At 41.4% G+C, this 23433-nt stretch overlaps 1 protein-coding gene across 1 annotated transcript in view; it reads left to right on the top strand.

Annotated features, from left to right (window-relative positions):
* The window catches only part of itga9 (integrin, alpha 9), a 389128-nt gene that overhangs the window by 86912 nt on the left and 278783 nt on the right, over positions 1 to 23433 (top strand). Inside the window, exons 10-12 of the mRNA XM_048530144.2 lie at positions 1014 to 1119; positions 7637 to 7731; positions 15368 to 15458. Coding sequence (XP_048386101.1) covers positions 1014 to 1119; positions 7637 to 7731; positions 15368 to 15458 — 292 coding nt within the window. The remainder of the gene's footprint in view (positions 1 to 1013; positions 1120 to 7636; positions 7732 to 15367; positions 15459 to 23433) is intronic.

The raw sequence follows: 23433 nt of genomic DNA, 5'->3' as shown, positions 1-23433 counted from the left end.
TAGTTGCTGTTCCTGCAACCTTTGGGTGGCACCATTGTGACACTGCAGGAGGCCCAGGATGGACATGCCGTCTGCAGAATGGGAGGGGGAGCTGTAATGGTTCGCGACTGGGAGGTGCAGTTGTTTAGTGCGAAACGACCATAGGTGTTCTGCAAAGCGGTCCCCAAGCCTGTCAGATTCTCCACCATCTGCAGTTTCTGCTATCTTAGAGATAGATCTCTTAAAGATATTGGAATCAAGGGTTATGGGGATAAGGCAGGAACAGGATACTGATTGTGGATGATCAGCCATGATCATAATGAATGGTGGTGCTGGCTCACAGGGCCGAATGGCCTACTCCTGCACCTATTGTCTATTGTCTATTGTCTTTTATCAGATGGGGGTGTTTTGATGCAATTGCTCAAGGGGTAGTCACTCAAGAGATTAAACTTTTCTTTCCTATAGGGTTGCAGATTTTTATTTGCGGTGTGAATGCAGATTTCTGAGTGAGAAACTAACTCACTTGTCAATGAATTTTTTAACTCCGGCGTTTAAAATATTTTCCACTGGTACTGCACGGCTCCTTAGAATATAGCTAGTGGATATTGGATGAGTAGCTAGGCAGTACACATGAGGTGGCAAAGAGTTATGAGGGCGAATGCAGGATCTGCTGAGATGGGCCTTCTAACCACCCTGCCTCTATGCCCCCACACCTCTCCTGCATTCCAGGATGGCTTATAAACTTCACTGTGAGCATAACAATGCATAAAATCCTAAAGATCCAGGCACAGTCAGTCATGAGTCGGGTGTGGGTGTCAAATTTTGGGAAAATGCTGTTTTGCACACCTGACACAAAGTCAATCTAAAGTTTCAAATAAATGGACCGAAGCAAATTTGACATGTTAATGGGAAGCATTTTTGAGTATAGGAATAAAGTCCTTTTAACCTTTTGTTGAAAATTAGTCTACAAAAAACTGAAGTGAATCAGGCCAGAGTAGAAGATTTGCTCAACACTCCTTATTTCTTGTCTATAGGCGGCACTGGAAGAACAGCAGATTTTAAGAGGTGATGGCATGTACAATGCTCACTTTGGAGATAGCATTGGATCTCTGGGTGATATAGATGATGATGGGTTTTCAGGTCAGTGTCTCCTTATACATTCCCTTCTAATTTTGTCAAATTATTTTAACAGCTGTTTACCTGTTCCCACTGTGTGCCATCTTTATCATGTTAAAATGTGAAGAAGACATTAGATGTCGACTAGTCATGGTGACTGACATAAACAACAAAGCTTACATGATTTTACTCAATTTGTTTGAAGTGTGACTTTTACATTAATGTTTGACCATGTCAATCTTTAACACGCTGAATGAAATATGAAATGCTGAAAATACTCAGCATCTTTTGCAGTATCTGCAGAGAGAAAAATAGACTTTTCCATACATCAGAATTGTGCTCAATATTGCCAACACACTGTTTTTATTTCATATTTTAAACATCTGTAATATTCAAGTTTTGTGTTCATGTTTAATAACTAGCGATCTGATTTGCTAGAGAACTAGCCTTTTCGGAACTTGTGAGCCCATATAAAAGTAATTATAAAAAGCTGCCCTCAATTTTGAAAAGGGGGACCTAAGATCATGTAATCATCTAACACAAGGGAAATCTTTCCATCCTACATTAAGATCAAATAGATTTCCTTCAGTAGAGAACTAGTCTCTCACCCTTTTCCCCAACACGTTCCTTTTCAAGTATGTATCCAACTTATTAAGTTACTGTTGACTATGGCTACCATCACCCTTCAGATGATACATTTCAAATCAGAACCACTTCATGCTTAAATCAAAAACAGCCTCATTTCCCATTAGATCTTGAACCAAATATGTTAAAATTCTGACAGTCCTCCTGGCAGAGGGAACAATTTCTCTTTATTTTATGTCAGCCTGCTCTGAGATGTAATTACACGCTGCTAGAGCAGGTGAGTCTTGAACCCACGCCTCTGCAGATCAGAGGTAAGAACGTTCCCACAAGGGCCCTCCAGTTCTCCTATCTATTTACTGCCTCAAAATCCTTGATAACTTCTCCTAAATTTTCCGTTATCTCTCTCTTTTCTGAGAAGAACAATATTGGCTTCTCTTGTGTAGTTTTTCCAAGTTACAGTCTTCAGTTGTTTCCAGAAATTTTCCCAATGCACATCAAACTGACTGATCTCGTTACTGAATTTATTTATCCCTTTTTGGTTTTGAACAGTTGTGCAATGTTTGCAATCCTGCAATCCTCTGGCATCATTTTCATATCCAAGGTGGTTTGAAAGGTTGTGACCGCCTCTGATTTTTCTACCGTTCCTTCTCTGAAGAAGCACAGATCATGTCTGCGCTGAATGACTTTTCCATTTCTGGGCTGTGCCGATGCACTAAGTGGCTATGTTTTACCTATTTTTATATAATGTAATTAGCCTACCATTCATCTGTGACTGATTTTTGGCAGCATCAACTTTTGTGAAGAAAGGCACTATGTTCTGATATAGTATCTGACGCCTAACCACTGCTCAACAAAATTTCCTCTTCGGACCTTAACCAGCCGCATCCTTTATTTCGCTGTTGTTTTTAGATTCCTTTGTATATAAAAGAGTTTAGCCTTCCCTTTGGTTTATCCAGTTATGTTTTTCCATAATTCTCTTTGTGCTTCACTTCTTTTCTCAGTTCTTCTGTTTGATCCTGTCCTGTTTTATGAACCTGCCATTTATCTTGACTCTGCCTTTACTGTTTACTTCTAACGCCAGTGGGCTAAAATAGTAACTATCTCATGGGGTTATACAAAAAGGCTACTTTGAAACTAGCGTTCACTGTGAGAGCATACACTGTTGGGGTGAATCACACGGGATGCAAATTTGCCAGGGTATGAATATGTGAATGATGAATGTTTGTCGGAAGTGTGCATTCCAGGTGTCATGGACCAGATCAGACACCCTCAATATATTTTAAGAAGGTTTACAAGACCCAAACGTTTTCTTATTTTAAGGTAGGTGAGAAGTGTCATGTTCTGATGCAATACAACTGGTCAAACTGCTTAATGTTAAGCGAAACATAGTTTAATTAAACACTATAGTTAAAATGCAAATGGAAGAAGGAGGAGTTTAGAATAACTTAGTTATTAGAAAATTTAAATGAGTAATAGTACCTATTACTAATTAACTGTTCGAATGTAGTAACATCTCATAGACACATCCCTTGGCAAAAAACAAATCCCAAATTCAGATAGATTCTGACATGCAGTTCTCCAATTCAGGAGGAAAAAACATCAAGATAAAATTCAGAGTGAATAGCAGCCAGAAGATAGTCACTGAAGCGTCTAATGTTTTTGAGACCCCAAAGGCTTCTGTTCTAAATCTAAAAATTAAAAAAAAACTGGAAAGCTGGTCTGTGAGAGCTGGATGCACACAAGCTGCTTCAATTGTTGCAACTGAAAAGAAGGCTCCATGGTGTCAGATATTGTTTATTTTCTTAGAGACTATTCTGCACCTCTGCCTTACAGCCTTTCTACAAAAAAAAGCAGGAGAAAATAGCCTCTTAAAGTGACAGCATCATCACACAGGCAAATCATAACGCCAGTGAGAATGCAGTACTTCTTCGGCACCATCAGTGCCATGTCAGAACTTGTTGCACAAAGGAATGTCCTCCCTTAACCTCATGTGGTTGAACATATACTCAGCTACAAAAGAGGCTTCCCTCACCCTGCCACCATTGAAATGAATCCCCAATCACTCGCAGATTAGTTGCTGTTTTCATTTTCCTAGCCATTACAAGGATTCTAGCAGTGTTGAATCTTTCAATATTCATTTTAAGTTGTAAATGTCCACAGGGAGTGGTGTGACAGAAAACTTTACATGGCGAGCAACTCCGGCTCTTGGAGGGTTCGCTTCAAACATCAAACCATCCTGGCATGGGTGGGAGCCATTCCGGCTAACTGGTTGGCAGGCATTGACTGAGTGGGAGGGGTGGAAGGATCACTCTTGAGAGATTGCCTTTCACCTTTCACCTTTGCCTTTTAGTGAGCCACTGCCATTGCAGTTGGGAACCGACAATCCTAATGAAGTGTTGGGGGGCAAATTCCTAGGCAGCTGTGATACCTTTCAAGCCTATTGCAAACTGTAAACCCCGGGCAGGTTGAGCAGCCTGACATAGCATGACACAGTTCAGATGCCAGGTGACTGCTACATACGCTGCACAAAAGCTGTGACACCAGCCAGTAGATGCTACATTATGGCTGGCCCCCAGTGCTTGGCCATTACTTCCTCTTAAGGAAATTCTGAACAAGCCATGTCAGTGCTGGACTCCACCATACCACATGAGATTTAACATGGTCTTCCTGATTCCAATGAGAATACCAATTAGCCTTCTTCTTTAGGCTCTTCTTTCAAATCCTTGCCCAAGCCTTTGGCAGCAAAGTTGGTCAGCTGCGTTATCCTTACGCCTGACCTGGTTTTGGACCAGTTGTGCCCAATGTGTCCTTATGTGTTGATCCATCTTCAGTGACATCCTCCAAGTGGTGGACCATGCTGCTATCTGGCTGTAAGTGTAAAATCAAGTTCCATCACTGTTATCTTTGTGTTGGGATGCACTTCTTGATGTCTGAGAGGAGAGAGGCACAATATCAAGATTTGGGCAAGAAAGGAGAAGAAGAAAGCAGCTTCTAAATCAGAAGAACTTGTATGATGAGGTCAAGATGGGCTAGTAGGAGGACGATTTGGTATGAAGATACCATCATTGATTGTTTTGGCCTTGCCGCTTGGTATAACTACACTAAAGGAAATTCTGCACTCTCTTTTTACGAAAAAATCCCGGCCAAGAGCTCCCACACATCGCCACAAGTTACTGGGGTAATGTGCTGAGGGTCAAACCCCATGAATCCCAGCGTCATCACACATGTGAACAATTGATGAAGTCACCAAATTACACCATTTTACCTGACTGTGTCTCATTCAAATTCAAAGAATATACATGCCATCTGCAAAATAATTTTTAAATCAAACTGTTTTTAACCCATGTCGAATAGTAGAAAGGGTAAGGTCCACAGTCCAATACAAAATAAAATAGGTCTCTACGCTGAGACAAAAAGAGGATATTTTGAATACACTGGCACTGCCCACGGATAGAGAAACAGCGTTATTGTTTCAGGTCAACAACTTTCTCTGCTCCCTCACTGAAACCTATCTGGTCTATATCTGAACTATCATCTCCTTGCCCTGCAGTACTCATTTAACAATTTACTTGCTAATCTGTGTTTCTGGAACAGATTTCTCAGTGACCGACTGAAATTATCCCTCTTCCAGTTGAAGCTCATCATTTTGCATTGTTTATTGTCCCTTTCCATAACACTTCCATTGGGGTATACCTTAGTGTTTTTCTATGTAACGAGGTCCAAAAAATGATGGAAGTTCTTATGTACACACTTCAAGAATTTATCCCCTTCTTATCCATTACATTGAAGACTGCTTTTAACATTATTCTGCTGCCTTTAATTTTTCCTGAATTTTGCTTTGAGATCTGCTCCATCTTGCCGTTATTTGGTTAACAGTAATAACACACTGATAACAGCTTGCCCACAAGTGTAACTATCATTCCTGCCTTTGAATCTTCATGCACATCAACCCCTTCTGTGTCTGTTATCAGTTGAATAATATCCCACCATTCATTCCACTGTTTTTATCCCTTCACTTTCCCTCTGAAATACACTGTATCTAGGGATAGGTTTCCATTCCTGCCTTTGTTTGACCCAGGCCCTATTATTTACGTACTATAATTTCACCAGAGGTTAGTTTCCATTTGCCTCAGGAGTTAAACCTTGTCCCCTTTCACAGCAGTCACTGCACTGTGTTCTGACATTTAAATGTCTTAGCACAGCCAGACACTTGGACACCTGCTGTGGAAGTGTAAATATGTAAGGGAAGTGTGGCTATTGGTGAGGGTGTTATCATGCAAAGTGGTGGGGTGCGAGGGGTGCCTGATAGCTAGGTTGTCAGGCATGTAGGGTACCCGGTAAGTAGAGTAACATGTTGACATGTAGATTGGGTGATAGACAGGTAGGGTGCCAAGTAATTGATGGGTGCTTAGGTTAGGTTCACCAGGGTTTGGTTGGGATGAAGTAGTTTTCGAGGGCAGCAGTGGGAAGAAGTGTCAGGCCCTGGGTCTTCAGGCTGATGGCAGGGGAGCACTGTCAGGCTGTAGGAAACAGGGAGCCGTGCTAGGTTGGGGTAGGCTGAACTGTGGGCAATGATTATCAGCGTCCCAGAGTGTAAGGGGTCTGGCAAGGAGTAGAAGTTATGTGATTTGTTGAGGGTCAGCTTAACAGTTACTCAGAGTTAGCGAGGGTTTAATCTTCTAACTCTTCCATGCAAGTTCGCGAAGCAAGTGGAGCACCCCGAACTCTCCACCTTGAAAGGATTGTTTCAGTGTTCCAGGCACTAAGGAATTCCCCACTGGAATCTTCAATTTCACGGGTAATTCCCTTGCAGTCAGCTGCATCTAGGGTTCTTGCAGGTCCTGACTCTCAATTCCAGTCCACACTGATTCAAGTGTTGTCTAACTATGGGAATATCTGGGCTAATGTAATCCCATGTAATCATGTATATCTGCAGATCGTTCATCTAATTTGTAATTGTCTGTCCATTTACATGTACGCCCTAAAGTGCTTTGTATTTCATGCAGCACAATCCATTTTGTTCTCAACTACTGATTATCCTAATCTGTTTACGTCTCCCTCATCCCTCTACTCTTTCTTTTATATCTCTGATGTTTTATCCAGGTCCTCTTCCTTGTCGAATTTTAACTTATCCCCCACGTACATATGAAAGGTTTAGATTGGACAGTTTCAGAGTGAAATTGAAGATAAATTGAAAAGATGCATTAAGAATAGGGAAATACAGGAAATTTGGGTGGCAGGTGTATAACAGCTCAGCTATTCCATTTATTTTTATGAATCCTGCACTTAAGAATGGGGAGAGTGGGCTACCACCTGAGTCATAGCTACCAGGCATTGGTCCAATCCTAGAGCACCATGGTCAGCACCAGCTTGAATCTAAACCACATAGAACATAGAACATAGAAAAGTACAGCACAGTACAGGCTCTTCGGCCCATGATGTTGTGCCATGGAATATTCCTAATCCAAAAATAAAATAACCTAGCCTACATTCCCCTCAATTCACTGCTGTCCATGTGCATGTCTAGCAGTTGCTTAAATGTCACTAATGACTCTGCTTCCACGGATACCACTGGCAAACTATTCCATGCGCTCACAACTCTCTGGGTGAAGAACCTCCATCTGACGTCTCCTCTATACCTTCCTCCTAACACCTTAAAACTATGACCCCACGTGGCAGTCAGTCCTGCCCTGGGGAAAGGTCTCTGGCTATCGACTCTATCCGTGCCTCTCATTACCTTGTACATCTGCTAGCGCCAAGCCCACTACCACAGCTGCCAGACTCCATGGGTCCAGTATCACAGATCCTCGGTCAGTCGGTCTAATGCCACAGCCACAAGGGGAAATTCTAATCCACAAATCATCAGGTTTGCATTCTGTGTCAGAAAACCTATTCCCACACTGATCCCAAAGTAACCATTTGCCAGCACTTACTGAAAGTATGTTTTTGTTTTCAGACGTAGCAATTGGAGCACCCAATGAAAATGATTACCAAGGAGCTGTCTACATTTACCAAGGAGATGCCAATGGGATAGTCTCCAAATACTCAATGGTAACTGTTCATTGATTTGCTTTTACTCTCTCGTGGGATTTGAGCATTGATGGCTAGGCTGGCATTTATTGTCCATCTCTAATTGCCCAGAGAACATTGCTGTGAGTGACATGTAACCAGACTGTGTACCAATATCAGATTTCCTTTCCCAACATGAACCAGATGGGATTTTACAACAAGGGTTACAGAGCAGCCAACTGACAAGTATTGTTTGTCATTCCAGATTTTTGTTGAATTAGTTTCCACCAACTGCTATAGCAGGATTCAAACTCATTTCTCCAGAACATTAGCCTGAGCCTCGGGGTTACTTGTCCAGTAACATTACCACTTCACATCAACCTCTACAAAGGTCAAAAACCCACTTCCAGTGGCAACAGTTTGTGACACTACTCCTTGCACTGAGTAGGAAATATTTTGAAGGGCAGACTTTCCTCATGTGTTCTGCCTGAATCTGGGCAGACCTGAGGGCCTGCTTTTCATCTCAGAGGTGGGAACTTAGTGTTGTGACTGTTCCCGCATCCTGTTCTTAGCTCTGTCTGCACAGTTTCGGGAGGCATGATTTTCCGGGAGCACTGAGATAGCCTTGCCTTTAAGGTGGAGATGGAAGCAGGCAGAATGCAGAGCAGGTGCCCCACTTTCCACCTCTGATTGTCATGATCTCAAGGCACATCATTAACTTTTAAAAGAAGTTTGAACTGCTGTAGTTACAGACAGGATTTCACATTTTAAACAAAGTCTTTAATGTAAGAATTAAACAAATTGATTGCTAAATTAACATAATGTATAATTCATGTAAAAGTTGGATTTTAAATCTGAAAATCTCAACAGATCACTTCCTGTTGAGTTTTAGTTTCAACCAACAGATTCCTGATATTTGACCTTGAGGGATCCTTCATCTCTTCTGGGACCAAACCAGTATATACCACAACTATCAGTAATTCACTTTGCTTCTCCTCAGTGTTCATCCAAGTTACAAGATTTCTTGGAATCCTCCCAGTGGGTTCTGCTAGGTGACCCTCCAGTTCCCATTAAGTACTGTTTGGACACACAGTCCATTCTGGATTTTGCTACCTTCTGACTTAGCTTGTCTGCAGTTGCTGGATCTTTCATATCACTGTTGTGACTTACCTTAAGGAGCACAAGTGCAGCCCCTGCTACAGTATTTAGGAATGAATTATAAAGGAAGTGAAACAATTTTAGCCAGTGTACCATACAGCTGGTGTAAAACCTGACAGCTGCTTAAGACTGGATTTTTTTTTTGTTTCGTAAGAAAGGAAGAGTGTAGTTGGATTGGAGCAAGTTCAGTTCAGTTCACTTGCATGATTCAAGGGACAAGGGATTGTCCAATGAAGAGATGTTAAGTAAATTAGTTCTGTGTCCTTAGAGCTTGAAAACCTGAGTGTTAATCTTATTGAAATGTAAAAATAAGTCCGAGGCTTTACAGTGTAGAAGCTTGTAGAATGTTTCCTGGCTGGATTTTAGAATGAGGGGTCACAGATTGGCTGTTTAGGACTGAAATGAGGAGAAATATCTTTACTGAGGGTTGTGAGCATATGGAATACTCTATCTGAGAGAGTTGTGAACAGCCAATCCTTCAGTAAATTGAGGGGAGAATGGATAGGTTTTCGGTTACTGTGCGTGCAATCTTCTGGACTAAGAAGAGGCAAGAAGAATGATGGGCCGGAGAAGTTAATTAGGCAATGTTAAACATTCAGATTCGTGGCTCTCTTGTGGTTCAGTTGTAGTACCCCTATCCCTAGATCATGAAGCCTGGGTTCAGCACCCACCTGGTCCAGAGCTGTGTAATAACATCTCTGAACAGGCTGTTTAAAAAAAATAGGTTAAATTAAAAACAGAATTAGAAATTCAGACTCTCGCAGCAGAATAACCCCTTGCATTCGAGGCCACCGACCTCGGAAAGTGTATTGACCTTCCTGGCTTCTGGTGTTGGGCAGCTTATCTGCGTGCATCAGCATTTCATTAAATACACAGCTTTAAGTGCTTGATCCCAGTTAGATTCTATCCAATTGACGTCTCTGTCCCCTTAGATATAAGCTTGCATGTAATCACTGAGTACCTGGTGCCCTTCATTATTTCTGAATTTCAGAGTAATTATGTGCCGCTTTGCCTTTTGAATGATACAGCTTTAGGTGATGTTTGCTTTGAGTTACAACGTAAGATTGCCAAGTGCACTCAAAGTGGCTATGAGGACGAGAGTGACTGTATCTGCGGAATAGGATGGTATGAAAGTGATAAAGGAGAGGGAAGGTTGATGGGGCAAGGGTGGGTACTGAATGGAAGAGTGACCAAAGCAGCATTTTCTGTCCTTTGCTGGGGAGATGACCAGCAAGGCAAAGTGACAGAAACCTCGCAGTGCAGAGTCTGATCTTTGCTGTGGGAAGTTAATGATTGGAATTAGGTCTGGTAGTATTGGGTTGCACGAGTTTGTCATAGAAGGAGTTGGATGTGACAGGATGAAAGTTTGGGAGTCATGAAAAGTGCATGCATAATAGGTTTCAAGGAAAGGAGGGGAGAGGGTCAGTGAGAACCTTGGACATGGATGAATGGGGACTCAGTAAAAAAATCGAAATGTTAACATAAATATGGATATGATTGGCAGGAACATGGGGAGGTTTGAGGGGGACAGAGCGACAGGGATTACAAAGTTTGGAAAATAAAGAATAAAAGGAGCTTAGTCATGGCAGATGGGGGCCATCAACAATGGATGTAAATTTCATCAACTTAAAAAAACTTATGGAAAGTCTGTTTTGGTTTTGAAAAGTTGGGAGGAGTTTTTTGGGTGGTTGGTATGAAAGCATTGAATTTTTGGCCGATTGAAGAGTCAACTGATGGGTGGAGAATTATTCGCAGCTGGGTTCCATTCCAAATTTACCAGCGTTCATGCTAGTACATTTCAATGATACTCCCTGAAGTCATGGAGCTACAATGCAGACTGATTATAATCTCATGGGGTGTGTTGTTTGGACACAGCCATAGCAGAAAGGAGATACATGCGATATCTGTGAATGCCTTAGGGGTGCAGTGCAAGTGTCTAAAGGAGTGGAGGCTTCTGCCAAAAGAGGAGAAATGTGGGGACAGAAAGGGATCGTGGGGAGCTTGTTTTTCTTCATTCATTCACAGGATGAGGGCGTCCTAGCCAGGCAGCGTTTATTGCCCATCCCTAATTGCCCAGAGGGCAGTTAAGAGTCAAAACATTGCTGTGGGTCTGGAGTCACATGTAGGCCAGACCAGGTAAGGAAGGCAGTTTCCTTCCCTAAAAGGGCATTAGTGAACCCAGATGGGTTTTCCCAACAATTGGCAATGGATTCATGGTCATTATTAGATTGTTAATTCCAGATATTTGTTGAATTCAAATTTCACCATCTGCTGTGGTAGGATTCAAACCCATGTCCCCAGAACATTGCCCGGTCTCTCGATTAGCAGTCCTGGGCAGCATGATGGCTCAGTGGTTAGCACTGCAGCCTCACAGCACCAGGGACCCGGGTTCGATTCCTGCCCCAGGCGACTGTCTGTGTGGAGTTTGCACATTCTCCCCGTGTCTGCGTGGGTTTCCTCCGGGTGCTCCGGTTTCCTCCCACAGTCCAAAGATGTGTCGGCTACGTGGATTTCCCATGCTAAATTGCCCGTAGTGCTCAGGCGTGTGTGGGTTATAGGGGGATGGGTCTGGGTGGGATGCTTGAAGGGGCAGTGTGGACTTGTTGGGCTGAAAGGCTTGTTTCCGCACCGTAGGGAATCTAATATCACTAGGCTGTTGCCTCCCCAGTAATGTATTTTGTTGGTAGCTCTATTGTGCCGAGGCAAAAGTAGTATGTTTCTGCTACAACCTCCCAGCAGCGAAGCTAGCCATTATGAATGGGAAAGTTCACCAATATGCCTGAGAATTTGGCCAATAAGAAACTGTTCTCTAGGCCTCACAAGACATTATGATGAGTGTGCTGGTAGGGGAGGAAATTGCTAGGGAAGGGCATCATGGAGCAAGTTGGGATGGTAATCTTCAAAGAGAATAGTGACAATATGCATTAATTACAGATCTCCTGAAACTGATAGCACAATGGCACAACAAAACCCTGCTCTTCTCCTGAGCATTTTGTAGCTGAGGAGGAACCAGTGTTGTGGAGTACTGAAACAGTACCAGCAGGCCCAGGTTACAGACCAGCCTGCAGAGGTGTAAGATTGGGCTACCATGGTGATAATGAGCATTGGCCAGAAATCATGTCCAAACTTGTTAACCCCAACTGACAGAGAAGCAATGCTGAAGATGGCTTAAGAGGTCCCTGGAGTTTATCTTCTCCACCCGACCAGTTTCTGGACAAGCAGCAGTGTCTCTAGAATTGGGAGGCAAACCCCACAATAACCCCGACCTCGCCAACCCCTCCCACCACCACCACCAACCCCCCCACCCCAAAAGTAATAGCAGACCTGAAACAGGTAGCCCTTTCCAAGGATCCACTAGAGCTCTGTGGAATTATACAGCCAGGCCATTTCCAAATCGAGCTGGGAGGAGACTGATTATCTATTTGCTAAAGTGCGTGAATTCGTATTCTTCCCCTTGGAGTCAGGTGGTGAGGCTTTCTGTGATAGTACATTTCCCACAAGTAGAAGACCTAATCATTGCAGCCATATTGCAGCAGCCACCTGTGTTTATCAATAGGAAGTGTGTCTACTTCCTTAATGTACAGTCATCTGTGACCTTGCCATTCAAATATTCTACGTCTGCACACATTATCTAGTGAAACTCCTGCATCCTGGAGCACTCGCGTGCTCACGTGCACACATTCCTATGTTTTTAAAGCCCCTCATTGGCTGCAGCGCTGGCTACATCCAGGGACTACCCCCTCAAATTCAGTTATGACACCAGTCAGGAATCCTCAGGCTGATATCAATGATAGGTACAACATTATTCTACAAGGGCCATTGTTGAACAAATCACAGGACTGCTCAGCAAGAGAGATTCCAATACATTGGCTGCTCAGGTAGTGCCCTGTAATGTACACCATAGAGAGGGCTCTGCATTTTCATGGTGTTCCATGCCCTCACTCAGGAAAGGGGGAATATCTGGGAAGAGAAAGAGATGCAGGAATAAGATGTCCCTTGCAACGAGGAAGGGAAAAACAAGGCTTATAATGTGGGTCAGGCGGTCACTCACCTGATGAGACAAGCAGCCGCACAAAGACCTTTTCTTGCGCACTGCATCCATGCCAATTGAGCTTTCCGGACCTGCTTGATTTTGTTACGGTTTTTGGAAACCACCGTTTGGGAGCCCGCTGTTTCCTCTCTGGGAGGCAGTGCTGGTTCCTCTTTGAGATATGAATAATTGTTTGAAGACTTTTTCATTTTGCTCTCTTAGTTTAAGTAAAGGATTTCTCATTTTGCTGGTTCTGTCATCACTTAGAAGTGTCAAAATGTGTGAACAAACCTAACCTCTGGATGAATTGCTTGTAGCTATATGAGCGCAACACTCTGTATTCCTGTTACAAAAGCCTCGCAGAAGGAAGCTTGATTATGGGCCTTACCTTAAGGAAAGAGGAAGCAGATTAGGTCAAACACTCCCTGGGGAAGACTCTCCCATTTACCTGCATCTTGGCTGATGAGACTTGTTGCCTTATTCGCTCTCTATCCCTAAAGTGCTGGGGAATGTTCATCTTCTTGTCTGCATTGTTACAGTGAGCATCCTCAGTGACTGATTCACCACCTTAGGTCATGACAAATCCAAATAACTGAGAATGTTTCACATGGTTCTATTTACTTGAAAACAGATGCTTTGTATACAAGGGCAGTACAGTTGATATTGAATGCATGGACCTTTAAAAGATATTAGATTAAATACCACATATTAACCTTGTTAACACAAGTAAGTTCATATGGGGAAAGGTGCTATACCATCACGGTTATAAAATTAGTTAAAGAATAGAAACAGAGAGTTGAGGAAGAGTTATCTGTTTTGAATGTATACATTGGAGTTCCCCAAGGCTCTAGACTGGGACTGTTGCTGTTTTCAGTATAACAACTTGGACTTGGCTACACTGAGCACAGTTTCAAAATTTGCAATGACAAGAAGCTTAGAAATTTAGTATCAGGAGAACATAGACAAGCTGATGGAATGAGTAGAGACATGGCGGATGAAATTCAATGCAGAAAAGTGTGCGGTGATAGATTTTTGTGGGAAAAATGAGAAGTGACAACATAAATTAAATACATATTTTGATAGTGGACAGGGCGATTATGCACAAATATTCGAAAGTTGTAGGAAAGTTAAGATAGTAGTTAGTAAAAGTGATGGGATTTGTACATGGAGGCATAGACTACAAAAACCAAGATATTTGCCAGGATGCTGCCCTAAATGTATGTAGAATGCAGTTCAAACTCAGTTGATCTAAGTGTGGAAGTCATGTTTTCAGAAGGATGTAAAACTTTGAAGAGAGCACAGAAGAGATTTATAATAATGATTCTGGGATAATAGTTCTGAGTTGAGGCATTACAGTAATGTAGACAGACTAGAGATGGTGGGGTTGTGCATCTTTGAGCAGAAGTGGAGAAGATTTCATAAGGTGTGATTGTGGTCCTGAATGAAGTAAATAGAGGCAAACTGTTATTACTGACTGAACAGTTGATAACGAGAGGTCCCAGATTTAAGATGATTAGTAGAAGAACTTGAGACAATATGAGGGAAACCATTTTTTCACAAAGTGATTAGGAATTGAATTGCACTTCCTGATAGGATGGTGGCTACAGCTTTGATGTTGCCTATTGAGATGAATTTGGTCAAATTTTTTACTTGAAGAGAAAATATTTGCAGGGATATGGGAAAAGAATAAAGAGATGGACTAACTTGATTGCTGTTTTAAAGAGCTGACATTGTCCTTTTTCTGTGAATTCTGATTGAAGCTGGTGAAATCCTCTGAGAAAATTTGTTTCTGATTTATGTTACTGTTTGAATGAGCTAGGCACACTACAGGGTTAAGTTTCATTTCTTGCCAGGCAAAAAACATGAGAGTGTGTTTCACCAGTTTGTTTGACATTTCATTGGCTTACTGTCAATGAGCATGACAATGTAATTTGGTGCAAAACGGATTGCTAAACTGTTCTCACTTTCTTGTTTAAGACTCGATGTGATTTCCCAAAATTATTCCAAACCTGATTTCTTCATTTAATCAATGGCACTGAAAACAAATTGTAACTACTAATCAGGATGAGATGAGTACTTAGTTATAAATGTGCTGCTTTATAGCTTTCAAAGCATTTCTATTGATTGAGTTTAAAAAATACATTGTATTATCACTGCTGTCAAACAGGTGACATTTATATTTGTGTTTGAAACTGTCGCCTTGTCCTATTTAGAGCCATGGACAAGCACCCATATATAATTGGAAAGTACTTCAACACTATGGCAGTAATTATAGCACTTGGGTTCAGTAATGACAGAAGGTAAGTTGGTAAATGAGATGTTTGCCATTTTACTCGGAGATATGCTGTTGAAAATCCTTGACTCGAGTCTCAAGCCAACTCCAACATTAGATTTGTTAAATGATACCAGCTTAATGTCTCCTCTGATGCGAGAAGTTTCCTATTCCCTTGTGCAATTTTTCTAATGCTTGCTGCCTCTTCCTCCCTCTAGAGAATTTCAGGGCAGACAATCAATCCAATATTGCGCATGTTTGGCCAGTCTATATCAGGAGGAGTGGACATGGATGGAAATGCTTATCCAGGTATGTGAGCTGAAAGCCATTTTAGAAAGTGTTTTGTTGAATCTTGACTCTTATCCAAAAGTTGTGAAGGATAGCCTGAGCTGTTTGATTTCAATATGTCGGTATGCTTATGTTATTGGCTACATGTTCTGTAGTAAATTGAAATTTGGCGATAGTTTGTTTCCATTATAGGACATGTTTTATGTGCATTCTTTACTGCTGATGCATTTTTCAGCACATTAAGCCTGTTTTGAGTACAATGGATACTTAATACAACATAGCCAGTGTTGAATAATAGCAGGGAAAAGATTTATGGTTTATGTTACAGTCTGGACTGTTAACATATTTCCTTCACATTCAACTTTTTCACAACTCAATCATACTTTCATGGAAATGCCTGCTAGCTTGAGTTGTCTTTCATACATATTTACCATGTACTGAGTTGATACATTGGAACTAAGTAGGTCATTCAGTCCCTTGAAGCAGCTCTAACAACTAGTTAGATTACGCCTGATCTGTCCCTTAAATCCATTTAGTTGTTTTGGGGCTGTAACCCTTGATAGATTTACCCAACAACGCAGCAATCAATTCCAGCAGGTTTCTGCCCCTATCCCTAGTGTCTTAAGTTTAGTTGGTGAAGGATAAAGGTGAGGGTAGTAAACCCATATCCTATACTCCTGATCTGTTTGGCTTCATTGCAAGGCTAGCCATCTCCTTGACCTCTGCAATTTTCAAGGAGTCAATACAATGTCATCATGTCTCTAATGCATGTAACACACATCTGAAAGGACATGTGAATCATAGCCTGAATCTAGAAAATGTTTGAAGGGTAAATTCAGAACTATTGTTATTTGTGTCTCCCATTCTCCCTTGATATTCCCCATGATCCTTTCATTCAACTGAGTGTCAACTTATCCACCAGTCTAGCCATTTGCAATGGCCTTTCCTATTATCCACATTAACTCATGTCCTTCTTGGCCATTCACCCAGTATGCACTAATGATATAAAACCACACAATACCAACAATGGCAAGTGTGGAACTGACGAGAGAAACTAAAACACCTATTCACTAATCATCTTTTGAAAAAGAAATGCTGTTCTTACAGTCTTTTAAAAGTGTCAGTCAGACAGACCATTGAAATACCAGTTGGGCTGCAAACACCTCACACCTCTTAAATTTGTCCAAATAAACACTGAGACATTGAAGAAAGAGATTACAGAATAAGAAACCACAGTAAATGGAAAAGTCCTCGGGAAAATTGATGAACAGAGAGATCTGGGTGTTCAGGTCCATTGTTCCCTGAAGGTGACAATGCAGGTCAATAGGGTGGTCAAGAAGGCATATGGCATGCTTTCCTTCATTGGACGGGGTATTGATTGCAAGAGTTGGCAGGTCATGTTGCAGTTGTATAGGACTTTGGTTCGGCCACATTTGGAGTACTGTGTACAGTTCTGGTCGCCACATTACCAAAAGCATGTGGATGCTTTGGAGAGGGTGCAGAGGAGGTTCACCAGGATGTTGCCTGGTATGGAGGGTGCTAGCTATGAAGAAAGGTTGATAGATTAGGATTATTTGCATTAGAAAGACGGAGATTGAGGGGGGATCTGATTGAGGTCTACAAAATCATGAGGGGTATAGCCAGGGTGGACAGCAAAAAGCTTTTTCCCAGAGTGGGAGACTCAATTACTAGGGGTCGTGAGTTCAAAGTGAGAGGAGGAAAGTTTAAGGGAGATATGCGTGGAAAGTTCTTTACACAGAGGGTGGTGGGTGCCTGGAACGCGGTGTCAGCGGGGGTGGTAGACGCAGACACGTTAGCTTCTTTTAAGATATATTTGGACAGGTACATGGATGAATAGGGAGCAACTGGATGCAGACCGTTAGAAAATAGATGACAGATTAGACAGAGGATTTTGATCGGCGCAGGCTTGGAGGGCCAAAGGGCCTGTTCCTGTGCTGTAGGTTTCTTTGTTTCTTTGAATATAACCACTGAAATATATCAATCAAGCTGAATCAATGGTTCACTTCCTTTATCAAAAATTCAGAAGTATTATTCATGTTTCCCAGTCTCCCTTGATGTCCCCTAAGCTCCTTTCATTCAACTGTCAAATCATTTGCCAGTCTAGCAGTTCGCAATGGCCTCTCTGCTGAGCTAATACTTTTATTGGCATGGATTCACAATCAAGTCTCATTATGCATTAGGCCCTTAATAGGTGGAAAATGACTAGAACTGACATCTTTTGACCATATTCCTAATTTGCACTTCTGGCTATATAGGGAATGTTAATCTATGACATTTATCTCATTATATTCATATAAAGTGTTAGATATTTTCTGATCAACCTGTTCAGAAATGTTATAATACATCTCTGAAACAGTTGGGGCTTGAAGTCAGTGCTCTCATGTCAGAGGTAGGAAGGCTACCACTATGCCCCATTACAACCCTTTGTGGTGAGTAATATAATGATACAGTTATAGGTATTACGAGAACCACATCTCTTTTGTTAAGCCATGACTTATTATTCAATGTGACGTCTTCAGAAACTCTGTAAAGGTAAATTAGGCAGCAATATTGGGAAAAGCCCCTGTAACTTGGAGCAGAGATAAAATGATTGTGCCATTTTTTGACAGCAAGTGATATGAACAAAGATTTCCAAGAATCTGTTCTGGACACTGCTTTGTTTAAGCTAATTTCCCTGGAGCATCAGACGCTAAGGGGAGACCTTACGGAGGTTTATAAAATCATGAGGGGCATAGATAGGGTGAATAGACACGGCCTGTTCCCTGGGCTGGGGTAGTCCAAAAGGACATAGGTTAAAGGTGAGAGGGGAAAGATTTAAAAGGGACCTAGGGGGTAACTTTTTCACGTAGAGAGTGGTGCGTGTATGGAACGAGCAGGTAGAAGAAGTGGTGGGGTCTGGTATAATTACAACATTTAAAAGACATCTGAATGGGTACATGAATAGGAAGGGTTTCGAGGGATGTGGGCCAAATGCTGGCAAATGGGACTAGATTTATTTAGGATATCTGGTCAGCATGGATGAGTTGGACCAAAGGGTCTGTTGCCATGCTGTACACCTCTATGCCTGTATTCATATGATTCTGCATTGCTTAGCGATGTGAGTAGAGGATTGGAGTAAATGGTCCCCTCCCGTATAGCTCAGGCCATGGCAAGAGGTTATGGACGCTTTTTATCAAAGGCTTTCATGCCAGAACCTATCGGAATATATCGGGAATTGATGAGCAACATCTGGCTGTCCAGATTAGTTGAGAGAGAAATTGGGAGAAAAGATCATTCCAATGTATTTGATAATTCTTACACAGCTAGGATCATGAAATTATCATGTAATGAAAAGAACTGATCAAATTGCAAAAGATAACTTGAAAATAGGATTAGACATGAGGAGCTTTGCTTTAAGGTTTTTTGCATTTATCCATCAGTGATTAAGAGATTTTGTCAGGCACATTTATGCAAGGAGACAGCATGATGGAACATGTGGAGAGAAGAATCAGTAAAACACCATCAGGTTGACCATGCAAAATATGCTATTAGCACATTTCCTGACAGGTGATGACCTATTTAGGGAGCAAGAGTAGAAGGCCTGACAGCATCTCCAGAAAGAGAAATAAGACAATGTATTGAATCCAATATGACTCTTTTTCAGAACTGGTGGAAAGTAATGTGTTTAATGCTGCAGAAAAAAGGTGGGGAAGAGCAAGTGGAACAGAAGGAATGATTAGTTGGCTCGCCAGATTGGAGTCACACGTGTCATAGAGCAGAAGGCAAAGTGAATGTCAATGGTTGTAGAAAAGAGAGATAGATCCAGACAAGATGCTGATAGTAGTTGTTAATGGCAGAATCTAGGTTAACTGTGCAGAAAGCAAAGCTAAGAAAGCTGGACACATTGGGCATGGTTGGGGAAGTGGAAGATTGGGAAGCACTGGAAACAAAACAAACAACAGAGTGAAGTGCTGTGAAGTGCTGAACTCAGTGTTGTATTAGAAAGCTGCAAAGTTTTTAAGTGGAAAATGAGGTGGTTTTTTTGGCTTGCGTTTGCTCGAACCCTAGCAGACCTAGGGCAGAAATGTGAGCAGAAGTACAAGACGGTCTATCAAAATGGCAAGCAAACAGGAAGTTAGGGTTATGCTTGCAGACTGAGCAGATGTGTTTAGCAAAGTGCTCAACTAATCCATGTTGAATGTTGAAAACATTAGCCCGGATTTACTGTCCCCCCCCCCACCCCGGCCAACATTCACTGTAGGGCCTCTGATGAACGGTCATCTAGAGTGGAAACTTTAGCTTGATCTCTCTGCATGAATGTTTCCTGACCCAGTGAGATCTCCAGCATTTTATATATTCCCCACAATCACTGTATGTCTACTTTGTTTGGTTTGCTTTCAGCAGAGCTAGCCTATATTCTGACTTTAACACTTACAATTAACACCTTGCTCTGGGCCAAATCTGGAAAATCTTTTCTCAGAAATTTCTGTCTGAGCCTTATTCAAAAAAATTTGAATGTGTTTTTGAGCAGGAAAACACAATGAATGGTTAGGATTTGGAAAGCATGCCTGATAGGGCTTTGAGTAGACAACCCTTGTAACTTTCAAAGGGAAATTGGATAAATCTTTGAGGGAATAAAACATTTGTAAGGATCTGTGGAAAGAGGGCAGAATAGAACTGATGAATTACTCTTCAAAAGCTGAAACTCAATGTGCTGATTGACCACCTTCTGTGCTGTTCTTTCTATGACTGTATAATTGGAAATATTCTTCACTCAGCAACTTGACAAATTACTGCTTAGAACACAGATGGCCTGGTAGTCTGTTCCAGAGAATGATGGCTCTCAAGCTGATTGTTTAACAGCTTAGATTCAAGTCTAAGCAAGCCAATCCAGTTAAAAATAGCCTTTTCAATTGGACAGAATCTAGTTTCTCCTCATTTTAATAAACTCAATATGTCTCTCAATTCATTAAAAAAAACAAATATGAATCCTTGGAATGTATACTAGCAAAGAATCAATCTGATAACTTTCACTAGCGTCTTCTCTAGAACGCTGATATTCTTCTTGTTCACAAACCAATGCAGGAATACAAAATCCATGATATTCTAAATCTGGTGATTTGAAGTGGATACTGTTACAGAACACCAGTGTGCCCGTCTTTTCCTTGATCTCTAAACTAAAGCATTATCTTGCAATCATTTCTCAATGTTCCCCTCTTGTGATCAATTTATAACTTTGATACGTGTTTTTTTTCAGAACTGTGGCAATGAAAGGACATGATTGTAGGAATTCTAGCAGGAAGCTACAGGAAGAAGGGGCATGGATTTGGGAAATGAGATGTTAAAGGGATGTTGGAGATGAGGGTCAATCTTAGATGGGCAATCCTACTTTATCTGTCTGACACTCTCCTATGGTTTATATTTTTCCAATGATGTTCTACATGGCACTTTGTCAAACACATTTTAGTAAATCTCTGTACACAATGTCAATGGGTTTCCTGAAACCATGCTGGAAATCCTCGAAAATCCATTAACCTCTTGAAATAGCCATAAATAACAACCCTACAACTGATGTCAAACTGTCAGGCTTATTCGTCAGATGGTCTGATTTCTTTATCTCCTCAAATAATAGGGCCATGGACATCTTTCTCAATCTATTGGAACACATCCAGTTGTTAAATATATGAGCCGCTGGCTCAGCATACAATATCCTTCATTTCCGTATACACTTTGGAGCAGATGGAATCAGGCCCATCAGCACGATCAACTTTTAAGTGCCTGAATCTTCGCTCAGTTTATATCTGTACTTTCTTCTATTGAAGCAATTTTAATTGTGCCTTTAGCTTGAACTACCAGGGTTATAGTATCATCTTTAGACAGAAAAATCTTTGCAAAGCTGGAATGATCTTTAAACATTCACATTTTGTTTGCATTTCTTTATGCTACTTCCTTATTTGATTAAAACATTGGTATCTTGTTTAGACCATCATGAGTCATTTCTCTGTAAGTGAGACTGTGCTGACTTTACATTTTTTACAAGTTACGTTTCAGAAGATTGTGGATGATCTAAAACTTGGAAGCATAATGAGTTGAGAATGAGATAGTGCAGAACTTTAAAAGAAAATGGAGAAATTGGTAGAATGCATGCAGAACTGACGGATGGAAAATAAATGTGGAGATATGGGAAATGATTCATTAGTTGGAAGAACATAGATAATATGAAATATAGAGCACATTCTAAATGGGTGAATGAGTTGAGAGATCTAGGTGTATCTATGTAAAACATTGAATGTTGCTGAACAGATTGAATTAGTGCTTATTAAAGCATACGCCATCAGGATTTATTATCACGGGCATAGTTTAAAAATCAAAGGTGGTTATGTTAAACATTTATAAAATACTGGTCCAGCCTCACCTAGAGTAATGTGTTCAGTTCAGGGCACCATACGCTTGGAAGTATGTGAGAACCTAGAGAGAGTGGAGTAAACAAGTCCATGATCATGACAGCATTTAGGTTTGAAGTTTAGAGAGAATGTCATTGCTTTCCTTGGCAAAGAGAAGCTTGAGAGAAGGTTTGATAAACGGCTTCAAAGTTATAAGGGATCTTGCTTCTATTGACAGTAGGTTTGAGAATGAGAGGGCCAAGATTCAAGGTAATTGGTGAAAAAAGCTTTGAAGACATTGTTAGAAATCTATTCATGTTGTTGAGTGATGATAATTGAGAATGTTCTACCTAAGAGTGTGGTGAAGGCAGGTTCAATCAAAGCATTCAAGACAAAACTGGATTGTTATCTGAGAAGGAAGAATGTGCAGGATATTGAAGAAGGTGAGAATTTGGCACCACACGAATTACTGATATAGAGACCCAGTGCTAACACAATAAGCTAAATGGTTTCCTATGCTCTAGGGAAAGAAATTCCATCCGTAAATTGTAAAGAATACATTGATACCAAGAACATAGATGCTAGACAAAATACCATGGGCAACAAGCAACAAAGACTCCATTTTGCCATAATTCTGTAATTTTAGTTCCATTCTACCAATTCTTGCCACACACAAGAATTACAGATCAAGAAACTGTGGGGTGGCACGGTGGCTCAGTGGTCAGCACTGCTGCCTCACAGCGCCAGGGGCCCAGGTTTGACTCCACCCTGGGGCAACTGTTTGTGTGGTGTTTGCACATTCTCCTTGTGCCTGTGTGGGTTTCCTCCAAGTGCTCTGGTTTCCTCTAGTTCAAAGATGTGCAGGCAAGGTGGATTGGCCATGCTAAATTGCCCATAACATTCAGGAATGCATAGATTAGGTGGGTTATAGGGGGATGGGTGTGGGTGGGATGCTTTTTCAGGGTCGGCGTAGACTTGTTAGGCCGAAGGGCCTGTTTCCACAAGGTAGGGATTCTAAGATCTAAGATTCACTTGGTAGCAGCATTGGGTCAGAAATTTGTGGGTTTGGGAGCTACTCCAGGACCTGAATGCAAAATTCTGCAGAGACATTAGTGAAATTCTGTGCTGTTAGAGGTATAATCTCTCAGATGAAATGTTAAATTGAGGCTTTGTCTGCCCTCTCCAGTGAATGTAAAAGATCCCAAAGCACTGTTTTGAAGAAGAGCTGGATTACTGGTCAATATTTATCCTTCAACTAACATCACAAGGATACCTTATTTAGTCATCATCCCAATTGTGGGAGATTGCTATGTGTAAAGTGTGGTCATGTTTCTTGAGTAACAGTAGAGGTTACAGTTACAGGCCCTCATTGTGTGGGGTCACTTAGTTTAGATGGTTGGAGTGTGGTGGAGAATAATGCCAAAAGCATGGGTTCAGTTCCCATTCTGGCTGAGGTAGTTTATGGAGCTCTTGCTCCTTAGCTTTCCCCATACTTGACATGGATTGATCCCTCGCCAATAGAGAGATTCGCAAGTGTCTTCCTGCATTATGACTAATTACCACTCATTGGCTGTAAAGAGCTTTGGAACATTTGGTGGTTTTGAAAGACACAA

This window comes from Stegostoma tigrinum, chromosome 5, assembly GCF_030684315.1.
Source record: "Stegostoma tigrinum isolate sSteTig4 chromosome 5, sSteTig4.hap1, whole genome shotgun sequence".
In the NCBI taxonomy this organism is placed as follows: domain Eukaryota; kingdom Metazoa; phylum Chordata; class Chondrichthyes; order Orectolobiformes; family Stegostomatidae; genus Stegostoma; species Stegostoma tigrinum.
This window is presented reverse-complemented; position numbering and strand designations above follow the sequence as displayed.